The 16818-nt window shown below is 47.5% G+C and overlaps 2 protein-coding genes and 1 long non-coding RNA gene across 6 annotated transcripts in view; 2 read left to right on the top strand and 1 right to left on the bottom strand.

Annotated features, from left to right (window-relative positions):
• The window catches only part of LOC119433466 (uncharacterized), a 162292-nt gene that overhangs the window by 20244 nt on the left and 125230 nt on the right, over nt 1-16818 (bottom strand). For all 3 annotated transcript variants that reach the window (XR_005188377.2, XR_005188376.2, XM_037700690.2), the window contains exons 3-4: nt 2660-2742; nt 793-898 (exon numbers count right to left, since the gene is read on the bottom strand). Coding sequence is in view for 1 of the 3 variants with exons in the window: in XM_037700690.2 (XP_037556618.1) it covers nt 793-898; nt 2660-2742 (189 nt within the window). In the remaining 2 variants the exon portion in view is untranslated. The remainder of the gene's footprint in view (nt 1-792; nt 899-2659; nt 2743-16818) is intronic.
• LOC119432827 (uncharacterized) overlaps nt 1-16818 on the top strand; it is a 129270-nt gene that overhangs the window by 99586 nt on the left and 12866 nt on the right. The gene's annotated exons all lie outside the window — the stretch shown is intronic.
• Nucleotides 1-16818, top strand: part of LOC119433467 (uncharacterized) — a 67484-nt gene that overhangs the window by 43393 nt on the left and 7273 nt on the right. The gene's annotated exons all lie outside the window — the stretch shown is intronic.

The raw sequence follows: 16818 nt of genomic DNA, 5'->3' as shown, positions 1-16818 counted from the left end.
CTTCAGAATTCACGAACAACGAGAAGCATCTTATTGTTTTTCCGGCAGAGCGAAAATTCACCCGACAACTGTACAGAAGAGCATCGAAAGAATAAAAAGGATTCTAGGAGCCGGTTCGACACGAACGTGTGCTGCAGTAGTTCAGAGAGCATAGGAATAAATGGAAGTTTACAGCGAAATGTTCGCCATGGTGGGGTGCTTTCTGGGAAAGACTCATACGCACAGTCCAGACAGCCCTACGAAAAGCACTCTTCTGAACTTCGTCGAATTACAGACAAATCACTGGTGAACTCACGTCCATTGATAACAATGTCGACTCAGCTTCAAATACCTGGAATTACGAAGAAATCCCACGTTTCTACCATTGGATTGACGCCACAACGACCACATTTCATAGGCGGCGATTTCAATTGGACCTCAAATCAACATCTACAGTTTCGAACGTTCAAAGGTTCCCTAGCCGGCATTGGCACGCAACCACTGTCGGAGGACGCTATCCTCGGCCCACATAGGCCGAAAAATGCGTGCAACTAAAGGGCTGTTTAAGTTTCTGCTAGACACGAAGTTAGATGAGCGGCTCTAATAGGGCTACCGTCTCATGTACATAAGCACTCAACACTCTTCGCGTCATCATCCTCCTTCCGTAGCAGACTAGCGCACACTAGCTCAAGTCGACCTCTCCGTATTATCTATCTATCTACGGTGGTCATTAACCCGTCTTCTTCTCATTCATGTACTCACATTCTGACCAGAAACCCCATGCGTAGATATAGCATGAAAACAAATACGCACGACCACGTTGGATGCCGATGAGCCGACGCTGGCCAATGGAGTACTGCGGTTCGCTTCCAGGCTCCTGTGTCCTAGTCTGTTCTTTTAGTCCGTGTGAAGCTTTGCCCTGCAAGCATTGTTGAAAGGTTGTATAACTGCCACTATATACCAACGATGCCTCACAATTACACATTACACGCATCGCTCCCTTCACCGTCTGTTTCCATTCGGTTATCTCGATCCATGTTTACCCCATAATGCCCTTTTGTGCAGCAACTTCGCTTCCACACTGCATCTCTCTCATGGAACTGTATGCCATGTTCCATGAAACTCAAAATTTCATGCGTGGTGCAGTTCAGATGTAATGCCCGGGAAATTTGTACCGCCTCAGTCACATGTGGGTGCGCACCTTACTCAAAGAGCGGAGCTAACCAATAGCGCAATACACGAAGTTAGACATAGGAAAATTGAACATCATTGTTAATACAATGCTGTGAATCAATTCTGCAACCATGCAGTGTATTTTGCAAGCAGAACGGCACGAAACCAACGCTACCATTGGCATCCCATTTGAGCTACAGGTCCTTGCGTCGAAGATGCCACAGCTAGAACACAGACATGGATAAGGAGTCCTGCAAGCACGCGAGTGCAACGAACCTCTTACAACGTAATTCCCTTGTTCAGCCTAACACGCTATTGCAGTCGATGAAATGGGGGTTTGTACTGACGAACCACAACTAGTCAAACGCGTATCCATGTTGTGCACTACGGAGCCAGATTACCTCGGTCGTGTAGCTGGCGACAATGCGACGACGCTGGTTCTTTCACCAGGCACCAGTGTCCACGGCATCCTCGTAAGCAGGCTTTGGAGCCAAGCCAGGGAACAAATGATCGCACTACTCAGACGCATTTTCGCTGGTTGCGTTCGATAATGGATGCCATGCATGGCGATGATTACGCTACCGTACAATTAGGCCATATTGCAGCCAATGCGAAATTTCTTTCCGTTGGATATTTATTGTGCTTAGATTTATGTTGGCACATGCGCAAACCGCCGCTTCTCTGCCTGCGAGCGTCGGCGAGCAACAGACATCTACGATAAACGAACACCGGTCGTGCGCATGCGTCGACGTAGCACGCAATTGTCCCCCTCACCCGGGCGATAAGCAGGCTCACGCTCCTGGTGGCCTTTCGTAAGGCGATAACCGTGCCGCTACGGTAGCCGAGTGGGTAGAGTGTCGAGCTCGCACTCGAAAGGGCCCACGTTCGAATCCTGGGAGCCGGCAACGCGAAGAGCCGCAGCGCCCATGGGGTTCGAAGCCCACGATCGAATCCTGGGAGCCGGCAGGGATTTGCACGCCGCAGCGCCCATGGGGTTCGAAAGACGAGGGCCGCCACTCGGGCGTAGTGGGGGACAAGATGAGACTTTGCGGTTTTTTCCGCAAAGTCTCTTCTCGCGTCTCCACGGGTACCTGCGTGGGCAGGTGCCCGTACTTCTTTTGTTTCCTTTCTTTTTTCACGCCGATCGGCGCTGCCCGCGACTTTGCGCTAGCGCGTTGAAATTCATAGTGAGCGAATACCTTTGCGCCAGCGACATACAACTCCTTCGGAGTGAAAGAATAACAGCGCGAAAAGACAAGGACGACAACACACATGCGTGCAGTCGTCCTTGTCTTTTCGCGCTGTTATTCTTTCACTCTGAAAGAGTTGTATGTCGCTGGCGCAAAGGTATTCGTGTACTATGAATGTCAACAAATAATCCTTCACATTCAACTACTGGCCATGTTCATGATTCACTGTGTGGTAATTCAAACTAGCCTGACGCTCTTTGACAGTACACGCACCGCCCAAGACGCTCGTGAAACGTGTAGAACACGGCTGCACTCACCTGCTTCAGTTGGCGATACGAGGACGTCTGGGGGCGCCGGGACTCACACGGAAAACGGCTCGAGAACCCAACTCCACACACTCCTGCACAGGTTCAAATTGCATGTCTTGTACAGCTCCGTGGGTCCCTCCGGGTGTTGGGTTCACAACAATTCATATCAGTTCAGTGTCGTGGAAAGTTTGTGGACACACAGAATATGAAGTGTCTTGGCAATATGTTACGACACAGCAAACCTATTAATCTTGGCTTTATTAAAAGACAAAAGAGAGTGGCATACAAAGGGTGCGTACTTATCCCCATGAAATTATCGAGAAACAGACATTCCCAAATCGCTCGCCCTTCGGAGCCACCAAACAGTTTTGTCTCCCTGCCTTGCATATTTTTTTTTCATTCGCTTGGGTTGTCATGCAGCGTAACTTAAGTATGAAATTATGCTTAAATATAAGCATCCTGGCCCGTTTGCTATATACTGCTACAGCGAAACTTTGTGAAAAATCTGTACGGACAATGGACCAGTTGCATACGTATTCTACTATGTAATGCGCATTTAAACCAGGTATTTGGTACATTGCCTACAGATTACCCATATCATGCCCAGATATAAACAAAATACGAATCTCGTATGATGCACGAAAACAAATCGAAACGAGGGTTTAGGAGTCAGGGAAAGATTTCGATTGGCGGCAGTATGACTCCCTGGAACGCTCCAATGAATACCTTTGTACAACGACTGTAATGAACCTACACAGAATAGTTACTTAGTTCACCGGGGGGAAACAACTAAATGCTGTGTATAACGCATAATAATGCCTTGTACTGCGAAGGCTGCAGCGGAGTGTGGCGGGGCCTCAACGCTCCGCCTTGGCAATGTCACCGTGGCGCGCATTTCAAATTTCATTTTGGAGGTTAACACAGACGCCAGTACTTCCGATTTTGGTGCCTACGAAGCCAAACGCGGTCGTCCGGCCAGGCTCGTGTCTCCTCCATGGTGTTTGTGCCGTCCTGAAGTCCAACTTAGAATTCCAGGACTTCAGAAAAAGTCAGATTTATCACCGTCTGCACTGAAACAATTGAGCTTACTCCGGTTGCACGACTATACGGACGGATCCACTACATCGACCAGTTCTGGCGGTGCTGTGTTTATACCGACGAGAGGAGTAACAATGCGATTCAACACCTCACATGTCACGACGTCCACGACTGCACAGCTCTGCGTAGTGCACTTTAATTTATAGATGCAGACAGTCCTGGTACATGGGCCGTGTTTTCAGACACGAGACCGGCTTTACAAAGTGTGCTGGCAGTTATCCGACGTGGAGGTCACGAACAACTAACATACGAAATTGTCAAACTTCACCACGACGTCAAACAGAAAGGCCACGAAATTATTTTCCAGTGGCTACCTGGCCATTGCGGGATCAGTGGAAACGATCTCGCAGACAAAGCTGCCCGAGAGTCACATCAAGAACAACACAGCGTTCCCATTCCTCTTTCCAGGACAGACGCTGGAAGGCATCTTCGTCACCTGGCACGCAAGCTCTCTTTAACAGAGTGGAACACCCAAAATATAAGGCGCTCCAACTTCGGAATTCACCGACGTGAGGCGACGTGGCTTTCACGAAGGCGTACTGTGCTTTGATGAGAATGACCGAAAGTGCGACGTCTGCGGCAGCGAAGAGAACATAGAGCATTTATTGTGTCAAATCTAACTGCGATCGATTTTTTTCTGACCACTTGTACCGCCAGTGCCCGGCTTGCAAATACTGCTATACTTCGCGGTTTTCAACTGCGAATCTTTGTCAAAAACCTGTAGGGGTTTCCTTTGTAGCTTGGTAATACAAGTCGGCTGGATGACATTTTGCTGTCTTCCACGTTATACTCAACATTGCGGACGATAGTACTAGCCTTGCGATAAGTCGCGCGTTCGCTTTGAAACATCGTGATTGCTCAGGCCTCTCTGGCATGCAGCGGTGCATTCGATTACAGAACTTGTAATACCGTATATACTTGACTACGGGCCTGATTACAAACTTGCCAGCCCAGTATTCGAAAAACAATGTTGAAATAAATAATTCGAAGGCTGAAGAGAGCGTCGCCGCTTGTTTGCATGATCATGGACTCTAAGCACGTGTCATTTTCGGACATCGCTGGGAAAAGCTTTGACGTCACGCAGAGTCATATCTCACGCCATGTAGGGCACCGAGGTCGACTATCCATGAGTGTGCTACCGAGTCGAATGTGAGTAGCTGTGACAGGGACTGTATTGTGGACTATAGACAGCCACCAGCAGCCTGGCGTACTTGCGTGAACAAATATATGCATTATGAAAGCAACAGCGATCGCTCTTGTTGGACAAAAAAATAACGAATAAAGAAATCAACAAACCAGCCCCGTTTAGTGACAACACCTCTTTACGATTACGAAAAAATAGTGCGACTCTTACACTCTTGTTTCCAACTACCAGCATACAGATGGCCGAAGCCTACAACCCGTAACACGTGGCCGTATTTTGATGAAGGCGAAATGAAAACACGCTCCTGTACGTAAATTTAGGTGCACGCTAAATAAGCTCAGACGGTCCAACTTAATCCGGAGTGCGACCTCCGGATTAAGTTGATTAAGATAATCAGATCGCGGTTCTGGCACGTAATAGCCCAGAATTTGGCAATTACCTCTTGCAATTAACCTTGGTCCCCAGCGGCTACGGAGGACCGGACCAATGTGGTGGTCAGGCTAGCGACGCGGCAGAAGGTTCTAACAACCTCTGGAAACTGAAACCGGCAACGTTTAACAGACGAACCCTCTCGTGTTAGGTTAGATTAGCACAGAAGCTAATTCTGCTGCCTGATAACTCTTGAAGAATTATCAGATCCATTGTCTGGGACATTATTATCCTTAGTGAGGTTAGAAAAACTGGTTATGCAGTGCAGACTAACGGCCACGCCCTCTGCTACACAGTTCTTCCAGATAAGACAGAATGCGGGGTAGGATTTCTAATTCTTAAGGAGATGACGGGCAGCATAGATGAATTCTACAACATAAATGAAAAGGTAGGAGTTGTCGTAATAACGCTAAATATGCCATATAGATTAGATGTAGTACATGCCTATGCTCGAACGAATGGAACAATTTTATGAATATGTTGAATTAGCAATGAGAAAGTTATAAACACAGTATACTGCATTCATGGGCGACATCAATGCAAGAGTGGGGGGAAAGCAGGCTTGGCAACAAGCTATAGACAACTATGGCATTCTTCCGAGGAGCAGTAGATGAGAGATGTTGGTAGAATTCGCGGAAACGAATAGACTCTGAATAATAAATACCCTCTACAGGAAAAGTACCTGGAAAAGAGCTAATGAAGAAACAAGAAATAAAATACATTCTGCCGAACTCAGCATAATGCAGGATATAGAAGTGTTGGACAGGGTAGGGTAATAACAGACGAATGCAGGCTGGTGTAACAAATATGAAGCTTTAGAAATCGAATAATAATATGTGGTTTTTTATTGGCGCAAGGGCGAGATATGGCATATGGTGATGGGCCCTCAATGTATTACGAAAGGAGTGGACAGTTAGTTACTAATGGTAAATGCAACGGGGCTCTAAAAAGGCCTAACATAATTCGCTACCAGTTGCGTAAACGATTGCGTAAATTAAGTGTGGCGAGTACATGTAGCCTTGACATGGGACGACCGAAGAAGAAGCCGCTCATCTTGAAGCGGGTAGCGCTGCCAATTGCGAGAATCTGCGCGTCCGCGGGGAGCTGATTCGGAATACCGTCTATAGCAGCACTTGGCATTTCCTGGCAAAACTGGAAGAAAAGCTAGGTTGATCGCTACTAGTGCAAGCTGTCCACGTTATTTTTTTTTAACGCGATAACGTTAAGGGCCCCGTGTCGCAGAAAATTCGGCGTCGGCAAGCGGCGTGCCATGTGGGTGGCGGATGATGATGATGAGGTATAGGGTTTTTTGGCGCAAGGGCCAGGGATGGCCAAAGAGCGCCAAGAAATGGTATGGAAAAGTCCATGACGTGGTGAATAAAAAGTGTAAAATGTAACGAGGCTGTATAGAGGCCTAAAATAGTCAGTGTAAGGTGCATAAAATGTACAAGTATTAAAAGAATGCTAGTAACGAGTGATGACAGCGATGACCATAAAATATACGCTAGAATGAAATAACATGAAAGATGCGTCGCTTCCATCAGCACTACCGCCTCACTCAGACCCTTGGGCACAAGGGCCCGGAGGGACGTGCTCTATAAAACAGTACACCAGCAGCAATACCCTCTAGATAGAGGGAAGGCTTCGAATTTCTCGGGCTAATAACATGCAGCACAGCATCATTTAGAAAGTTAAGCACTGCCTTGGTTTCAAACAGTGTCGGATGTAGGGGGATATGGTGCTTGTATGTTAAAGGAAAGTGCGTTCTTCGCTCTGTTTCTACTTCCCGGCACTCCAGCAAGACGTGGAGTATGGTCAGCGTTTCCCCACATCTGCCACAGAGGGGAGGTTCAGCGCCAGTTAGAAGGTATGAATGTGTACCATAAGTATGTCCTATTCTAAGGCAGCAAAAGAGAACGTCAGTACGTCGTGACTTTGTTAATGATGGCCAGTGGCTTAATTACATAGAGTTTATTCAGTGTTTGTTCATCCCATAAGTGTTGCCAATAGTTTCTGAGTTTTTGCGTAGAAATGGCTTTAAGTCTGTGGCAGGAATGGGTATGGACGAATTGCTAGGTTTTGTTGCTATGGAAGTTGCCAATTTATCCGCAAGCTCGTTACGCTCTGTACACCTCTGCCCAGGCACCCAACATATTACAACCTGTTTGTTAGAAGCATACATATGGCAGAGCATTGAATAAAGGTCGTTTATCACAGAATGTTTCTGTTTCCGTAGCAATTTCAAAGTTTTCACGGCACTTAAGGATATAATGGCCTTTGGGAGCTTTGCTTTCTTGACGTGTTTAGTAGCTGACAGTAATGCATAGGCTTGTGCCGTGAAGATACTGGTTTCAGGGTGTAGAACGTCAGATTCAGAAAACGATGGGCCAACAGCCGCGTAAGAGACGCCGGCTTGTGATTTCGACGCATCTGTGTAAAACTCTGGAAAGGTGTACTTCGACTGACGCTCTCGAAAATGCATATGTATGTGCGCCTCTGGGGCGTGTTTTGTTACATCTACAAATGATGTGTCGGATTCAACGATTTGCCACTGCCACGGTGTAACAGCTTTACTAGAGCCATTAGGCAATGTTCGAGGATTGGGACATTCATTTCATCAGAAAGTTTTCTGACCCGCATTGAGAAAGGCTCTCTCACTGAGGGTCGAATTTGGAATAGTGGAGCACATGCCACATCGTTAACATGTTTGTAGCGAGGATGTCGAGGGTTAGACTGTGCTTTGAGGAAATATGTGAAACTGCTGTATGTTCTTTGTAGGTGAAGGGACCACTCATTTGATTCTACGTATAGACTCTCAATAGGGCTTGTTCTGAAGGCGCCTGTGGCTAATCGGATAGCCAGGTGGTGGACGGGATCCAGTATTTTTAGCGCGCTCTGGCGCGGCTGAGTGATATACTATGGCACCGTAATCCAAACGTGATCGAACAAGGCTCTTGTAGAGGTTCAATAGGCACTACCTGTCACTTCCCCATGTTGTATGAGAGAGAACTTTAATTAAGTTCACTGTTTTTAGGCATTTCGCCTTCCGATATTTAATGTGTGGAATTCACTTCGATACTTCACGAAGACACTTCGATACTGGGATGTGGGTCTTGTGAAAAGAACACAGGAGCTTTTCTGGGGGTTAAGTTTAAATCCGTATTCCTCTGCTCATTTAGATACTTTGTTCAGGCCTTGCTGTACCTGTCGTTCACAAACTGCGAGGTTACACGATTTAAAGCCTAATTGCACATCGTCTACATAGACAGAATCGATAATTGCAGGAGGTAGTGATGCACGGAGCGAGCTCATCTTAACAATGAACAGCGTGCAACTGAGCACCCCTCCTTGAGGTACACCAGTTTCTTGTGTAAATGGGCGGGACAATACGTCGCAGTTTCACCTGAAAGGCGAAGCATCAATTGCGATAGCAAATTTGTAGAGAGCTATACGGAGTAAATGATAGTAGCTTTATCAGCTGTATAAACTTGGACATGCATCAGCAGCACCGGCAACACGCTGAACTAATGTCGACGCCGTCGGCGTTTTGCCCGCATTCGCACAAAATGCGTGCGGCGTTGCTGACTGGTGCCGGAGCCTCTGATATAAATAGGCACTTGGTGCCGCAGCTAAAAGTCACCTCCCTTCCCTCCTCCTCCCCACCGCCTTTAGCGCGTCGGAAGAAGGCGCGTTTGCTCTACATATATGGTGATTGTAAAGAAGGAAAGAGACGCCTACTTCTGCAGCCCTTAAGGAAGCACGGCGCAGAACGCGCGTTTGTTTTCCGCCGTGGGTTCACTCCCCGTGAAAGAGCGCGTCCCTCGCGCCCTTTCACTCGCACATACAGCGTTCGGCGGCGCGCGGCGACGATTTCATCTCCATTGACGTCATACGGAACCTCACGGCGACGGCGACGCCGACGGCAGAAATCTGCTTTGGAGTGTCCATATAATTGCTATCGCAATAATATACGTTACCAATTCTGACTAGAAAAGTACGGTTAGACAGATAGCTTTCCATAGTGCTAAGCATATTCCCTCGAATGCCCATGTGCGAATAGTCTCGTAAGATACCGTACCACCATGTCGTATCGTACGCCTTTGTCATATCAAGAAATATAGACAAGAAATACTGCTTGTGTACAAATGCATCACGGATGTTTGCTTCGATGTGCACGAGGTGATCAGTTGTAGATCGGTCTTCTCTAAAGCCACATTGAAATGGGTCAAGCACTCTGTTCGACTCTAGGAAATGTACAAGACGGCGATTGATCATTTTTTTCAAAAACCTTACAAAGGCAGCTCGTAAGCGCTATAGGAAGGTAGCTGCTCAGCAATGAAGTATCATTACCGTGCTTCAAAACTGGGATGACAATAGCTTCTTTCCATTTAGATGGAAGATACCCAGCAGCCCAGATGGTATTGAAAAGTGTGATTTGCGTGTCGGAGTGCAAGTGCTTAATCATATCGTACATGATTCTATTCGGACCCGGTGCAGAGCGCTGACAAGCTGACGAGGCGGCTTTATGTTCGGCAATGCCAAAAAGACCGTGAAGAGGCAAGCACAGGAGCTTAAAAGGAAGTTTTCAATGAGTCGACCTCTTGCGTCACATCGCGAGTCTCCCCAACTCCTGTTGTGGGCATTGAGATCACCTGCGATTATGTAGCGGTCCGGAAGCTGATCAGTGAGGTTATAGAAATCGGTTTTTCCGAGATGATAGTTTGGGGGTATGTATATGGAACATATAGAGACTAATTTATTAGAAAGAATTGCCCAAACTGACACTGCCTCGAGGGGTGTCTGAAGGGCGACATGTTGACAAGCTACAGACTTATCAGTTTGTGTTTGTGGGTTTCAGGTGTGTCTCTTGAACACACAGCAACTTTGAATTGTGTTTGTGTAGGAGTTCTGTAATGTCGTCGAGGTTGTGAAGAAGTCCTCTGACATTCCATTGTAGTATTTGTGTCTCCATAATGACAAATACGTTTGTGCTGTGTGCTTAAGAAATGAAGATTAGCTCGCGGGGCCATTTGCAGGCGCCGTGACACGAGACCTTTCTTTTCTGGAGCGGTCGAAAGATTCTTGCCGTTCCTTAGGCGCTGGTGGCGCCTAAGGCCGGTTGTGTCCATCGCATCTTGCGAGGCGCTGGACATGCGCTCTTGCGAGCGGATAGTTTGACGTGAAGGCCTCGTTTCGAGGGACTAGACCTTGGAAGCCACCAGCGCGGAGGTCGATGGCCCCTTGTTCTGAGAAGCCGGAGCAGCGCCGAAGGGGGCGTATGGCCTCACCGCCGGCTCACTATGCATGTGCCAGACAGCCGCAGGGGGCCGTTGTGGCGCTGCCCCCTGACGCTCCACTTCGGCAAAGCTGGTTTTCGGCAGGTGCGATACCCGCCTGCGCGCCTCCTTGAAAGTTATGTTTTCCTTTACCTTAATTGTCACTACGTTTTCTTTTTTCCAGGATGGGCACGACCGCAAGTATGCGGCGAGCTTCCCCATCACAACTTACACAATGTAGAGAACTTTCACAAGACTCAGAGGAGTGTTCATGAGCACGGCATTTCGCACAAATTTGGTGGCCTCGGCAGTTCTGCGAACTATGGCCAAACCGCTGGCATTTGAAACATCGAAGAGGATTTGGCACATATGGCCTAACACGAAGCTTGATGTACCCGGCCTCGATGGACTCGGGCTGAACACTTGAGTTCATTCTGCTCACTGAAATCCTCCAGGAGTTCAGCCTCACTCAGCTGCAACAGATCATCATCTGATACAACGCCACGGGTGGTATTCATAGTACGGTGGGTTACTGTTACTTGGGCATCTCCAAATGACACTAGGTTAGGCAGTTTCTCGTATTGTTTCACATCACGGAGTTTCAAAGGAGATCCCCGCTTGCGATCGTGGATGCTTTATAGTCTGGTCCAAAAATATCAGTCAAAGTCTTTGACACAAGGAAAGGTGAGATTGTTCGTACTGATTTGTCTGTTTTTCTGAATGAATTACGTGGAATCGGGGAAAAATTTTTCTTTGGCGACCAAAACACCGGAAGACTTCATCAGTGCGCCCTCGTTTCAGACGGCGATCAGGGAGTGGAAGGAATAAGCTTGTCATAAGTATATATGGATTTTTCGGCAGCAACGCCAGCAGCCCACCATGGAGCCCAACAAGAGGGCGATGCAGTGCCTGTAAACACAAGACCTGCAGACGCCAGCCAGACGTCACCACTATAACCAAATATGGAATATCCAAGGTTCGCTACCCACACAAGGTTAACTCTAGGTGCCTGGCAAATTGGAAGTAAAGGAAGTGAACAGAAGACAGGATAGATTGAAAGTGAGAGAGAAAGACGAAGATTTAAGAGGAGGACAGGAAAAAGCAACTGCCGATTTCCCGTGGGTGGGTCAGCCCAGGGGTGCCGTCTATGTGAAGCAGAGGTATGTCGCCTCCGCCGGGGGGCCTTAAAGGTCCGAACACCCGGCATCGGCTCAACCTCCAGGATCCCCCTTTCCCCAGGCATGGCTAAGCCGCGCAACACTACACACGGAAAGGTCCAACCCCCATGTGCTCGGGTAGGTGGTGTCGCAACTCACCAAACGCCTGCTGACGCAGACGCCCCTGCGGGGTGCGGGAGGGGGAGAAAATCATCCCCAACCCCTACCACGCCGGCCCTCCACGTGGTGCAAGGCTTTGGTGAACAAAAATTAAATTTCTCACAGTGAAATCCGTCAGGAAAATGGTAAAGTACGACATACTTTACCATTCGGCGTCGGATTGAAATTTGAATGTACGAGAAAACCTAATTCTGCTACGAGGAAACTCAAACACAAACCCCTTTTCCAGCATTTATACCAGACCTGCGCGCGTCGGGGCAATAGCAAACAATTAATAAAATAATAAAAAAGGTGCTAGGGCCTTGGTTAGGGCCTCCACCTTTTAATAGAACACCACATATATTACTCCTTGAAAAACGTCTTTCCAGCAATGCATTTCAGTTTAAAAGTGAAGCCGACTTTAAGAGGATCGGTGTACACTTGGTATTTGTACGCTGGGTTTCCCCAAGTTCAGTGCTGCAGTGAATGAAGCCTACTTCCCGTATGCGAAAGATGCGATGCGAACGGGTCCCGATAACGCTCTCGCGTTCAACTCTTAAAGGCGAAGCTTTAGCGTCCTCCAATTTTTTATGTATGTACTTTGCAGCATGCTTGCATCACGCGTACACAGCAACCGCCGAATATTCAAGCGAACTATGACGAGTACCCTTGACGAGTACCCTATTCTGTGTACACGGCTACGCTGCCTAGAAACAAGTCTAGCTCCTTGCCATAGCCACGGAGCGGGTGACGATCACCCACTCCGTGGTTTCCAATGTTGTTTCGAATGTCTTGTATTATTTGTCTGTACCGCAGAAGGGTGTTCGCGGTAAGTTCTTGGAGACATTTAGCAGCCACACCGCCGAGTCAAGCCGCTCAAGTGCAGCGAAAGATCCCATGCCTGCTGTACACGCCGCAATGTGTTGGTTGGTTGGTTGGTTGCACCATCATGACGTCCTCACAGTCGCAGTTATCCTACCTTCTACGCTGCACTGAAGGCCAATTGCAGCGAAATATTGGGTGCACCAGACGAACCCGTTCATCGGAATTTCTGGACCTACAAATAGAGTTACGCACTCGTCATGTTAACATGACGAGTGTGAAACTATATTTGCAAGTTTCCTTTAACTTCCCTTACTGGTTCTAGATTTCAATAAAGAGACAGTTTATTTCTCATAGTGTAGTTGCAAACAAAATAAATGTCGCAGTTTCGTCCGAAAGGCGAAGCATCAATTGCGATAGTAAATTCGTAGAGAGCTATTCGGAGTAGGGATAGTAGTTTTATCGGCTACATAAACTTGGACACAATCGCTTACTAACTAAATTAACAAGCGTGGTGTCAGCGCGCACAAGCAAGCATGAATAGATCACGGACCGCAGACAACCACTATCAAAACGCTGGCAGCAAGCGCAGCCGCCGCAGCGAGCGAAGGTTCGTGCGGTCTATCGCCTCAACGGAAACTGAGCGGGGAATGCACAGCGCATACAAAATTCAGAGCCGTGTGGAGATCGCTTTCAAGATACGGTGCGCGCGACAGCGGGCACCAGTGCAAACTACAAGCGCAGTTGTTTGGAGAGTAGAAGGGTGCCCCCCCCCCTCCCTCCTGCGCTGCCTTCCCGCTTTCCTGCTTTTGCTTGGGAGATTGAGTGGCCAGTTCCCCTTGCAAGATACGCATTTGGTGCCGCAGCACAGCGTCGCCCCCCCCCCCATACCCCCACGGCCTTCCGCGCGACGGAAGTGGCGTTGCTCTCCGCCATGCATGCGTTCTTCGTGATGGCGCTCGTCCCCCGTGCGCTTTCACTTGCACATACGGTGCGCGGCGACTATTTCATCGCTCTTGGACTTTATACGGAACCTCACGGCGACGGTGACGCCGACGGTAGAAATCCGCTTGAAGTGTCCATATAATTGCTATCGCAATAATAAATTGCGTAGAAACCGAAATAGATGACCGTCTAAGTCAGTGATACGTTGTGTGAACATAAGCAATCACACATGCTGTGGGAATGAGCACATGTGCAGCATTCCGTTGCAACCGAGCGCTGCTGGCATGACATCATCAGAACATATCTGGAGGAGTGACGAGCACGATTAGGATACCGTGTTCGCGAGTGATGCAGGCGCTGGTGCAAGACCTGTACGTTTCATTTTGCCTAATATATGTTTGAAATCACTCCACCATCTGACGCTGACACCGCTACTAACTGCTTCGCGTCTCTCCTCATTATGCCATCGCATTTGGCAGGTATTTGGTTTGATACCGTACAGATCGAGTTTGATACCGTACAACTTTAAAGGGGTGCAGGACCAAACCTTTTGGGTAAAAATCAGTGTTGCACGGAACTGCGTTCCTTGAACTAGTTCCTTTTGGGAGCAAGGAGGAACGCCACTCGTTCCGTTAAGGATTGGTGGAACTGTAACACCAACTCGTTAGATTTACGAAGGAACGACCGAGGGAACACCGTTCCTTTCTGCAAACTTGTAAGCTTGTCTGCCAGAATGACGACCACAGGCGTCATTTTCCAACGTAGTCAGCACTCACCGTCGGCCTTCACCAACACCGCCTAGATAGCACAGACCTACGCACTCCGATCTATGACGTCATGCTACCTGGCCCCAAATTTCAATCGCCAAGTCTGGCGTGACTTGGCGATTCTATGGCAGTCGGGCCAGGTAGCATTACGTCATGATCGGAGTGCGTAGGCGTTGTGCTTTCTAGGTGGTGTTGCCTTCACACCCTCGACACGTTCACCGTCACCCTTGTGGTGTTTACATGAACCAGATGTGCGTATTTCCGTTCCAGGAATAAGAAATAAGTTTGACTTGTCTACCTTGACTTTGAAGCAAGCAACTCTGGATTGTTTGCATACTTTCTACTTTGACCGAGTCGACATGTATACGGATGGCTCTTCCAGTCAGACCAGCTCCACCGGCGCATCACGATCCATAGGCACCAGATACAAGATTTCTCACGTCACAACATCGACCGGTTCGAAGCCTGTTGCCCTCCGAGGCGCATTGATTATATTGTAACAACCAACCGGCTAATCAGTGAGTAATATTCTGCGGCTGAAAAACGGCCCTACAATTTCTTTTGTCAGATATTCGTCGCTGGTCCTGTGAACAACTCGTGTCGCAGATAGGAGAAACGCATTTGATCGCGAAAGTACACGACGTCGTGTTTCAGTGGCTGCCGGTCATTGCGGTATTTCTGGTAACGACCTCAGCGACGAAGCTGCTAGGAAAGCACACGAAGGAAGAAATCTTGTTTCTATACCTATATCGAAGACTCACGCAGCCTCTAAAGCAAGCTAGCGCACCGTATGACATTGAATGAAGTGGCGCACACCACAATTTACCCAGCATCCATTGCATTCTCTCGGCATTACCTAGGCTTCCGCGGAGTGAGGAAGCAATGTTGTGCCCTTACGCTTGAGTATTTCATTCACCAATGCATATACATGTTTGAATGGAATGACCGATAGCAACGAGTGGAATGTCTGCGGTGTCGAGGAGAATATATAGAACGCCTCCTATGCTACTGCCCATCTCTAGAAAAGGAAAGACATGACCTGCGGACAGCTCTAAATCAGTTCGACAGAAAACCATTCGCCTTGAACGAGATCTTGGGACCATGACCTCGCATATAGCAGCTACAAAAAGCCATAAAAGTGCTGCTGCAATTTTCGAAATTACCGGATTGAATGACCGTCTGTGATGTGGACTGAGTGATAAAGAGCAGAAAACTTATCATGTTGGCCAAATCTTTCCCTCTTCCTTTTTTCCTTCCCCCACTGCAAGGTTGCCAACCGGGCTGAGTCCTGGTCAACCTCCCTGCCTTTCAGTTATTATTTTCTCTCTCTCTTATTTGCTGGCTAATCTGAGTGATGATAACGGTGTAAGACACTATTACGGCAAAGTTGTTAATGCGACTGGTAGCGCTCTAAAATGCTATATATCTGTGTTATTAAGCAGTAAAACTAAAATTGTCTAGCACTCGTTTTGGGTTTTTTATAACTAACGCCTAAAACGTGTTCCTCTTCAGTTGGAGATTCATAAAAGATAGAAATTTTATATTTAAATGAAATGGTGGTCACTCTATGTACCGACTGCTTGAAGTGCTTAGGCTAATTGTGGGCTTTGAAAATAATCACTGAATAATCATTTTCTAACGATCTTTACACTTTATAAACGGCAGTTGTCGTTCTGTAGTCTTCTTGATTAACTACATTAGACGCGATGTTCTTGTTTCGTTGGAGTTGTAAGCATGCCGCGTGTGACGAACGATAACTGTTTCATCTCTGTATACTAAAACAGCTTTTGTAGAAAGGTACTCATTCGAGCATTGACGAATGTCACACAGCCTTCATTCGCAGCATTTGCGAAAGTCCTAAACAGCGGCGCAATACGCCACCTTCAAAAATGGTGAAAATAATGGTAATGTTAAGAGTAAGTTGTGGTGAACCATGTTTAAATAGAACCTTTGCACATAATTACTAAACACTGGTTTCCCTCCGTACGTTCATGCCTCAAGCCGGGTTTGTAGTTGGTTTCACCGTTGAATTAGGCAAGGTACCTTGTTAATATTTCGTGAAAATAAGGCGGAAGTTATGGCTAATGCGTACGCAATGTTCGAAATATGTTGGTTAATGTCGGCATTTCTAAGAAATTTCGCTTTCAAATGGAGCATTGAAAGAGTGCTTTGCGTGCGGCGTAAAATTTAGCCCTCTGCAATGTCTGAAATAATGTGCGATCAAGAGCACAGTTAACATAAATGGGGATACCGCTATGAAATATTTGTGCGCTACGTTAAATGCGTGTGGATGGAATACAGATTTTGCGAAAAACAATTTTAAGCAAGCGTTCACAAGTATTAGGCTGCCGTAATCCGCAACGTTTCCCAA

This window comes from Dermacentor silvarum, chromosome 11 (assembly GCF_013339745.2).
Source record: "Dermacentor silvarum isolate Dsil-2018 chromosome 11, BIME_Dsil_1.4, whole genome shotgun sequence".
Taxonomy (NCBI): domain Eukaryota; kingdom Metazoa; phylum Arthropoda; class Arachnida; order Ixodida; family Ixodidae; genus Dermacentor; species Dermacentor silvarum.
This window is presented reverse-complemented; position numbering and strand designations above follow the sequence as displayed.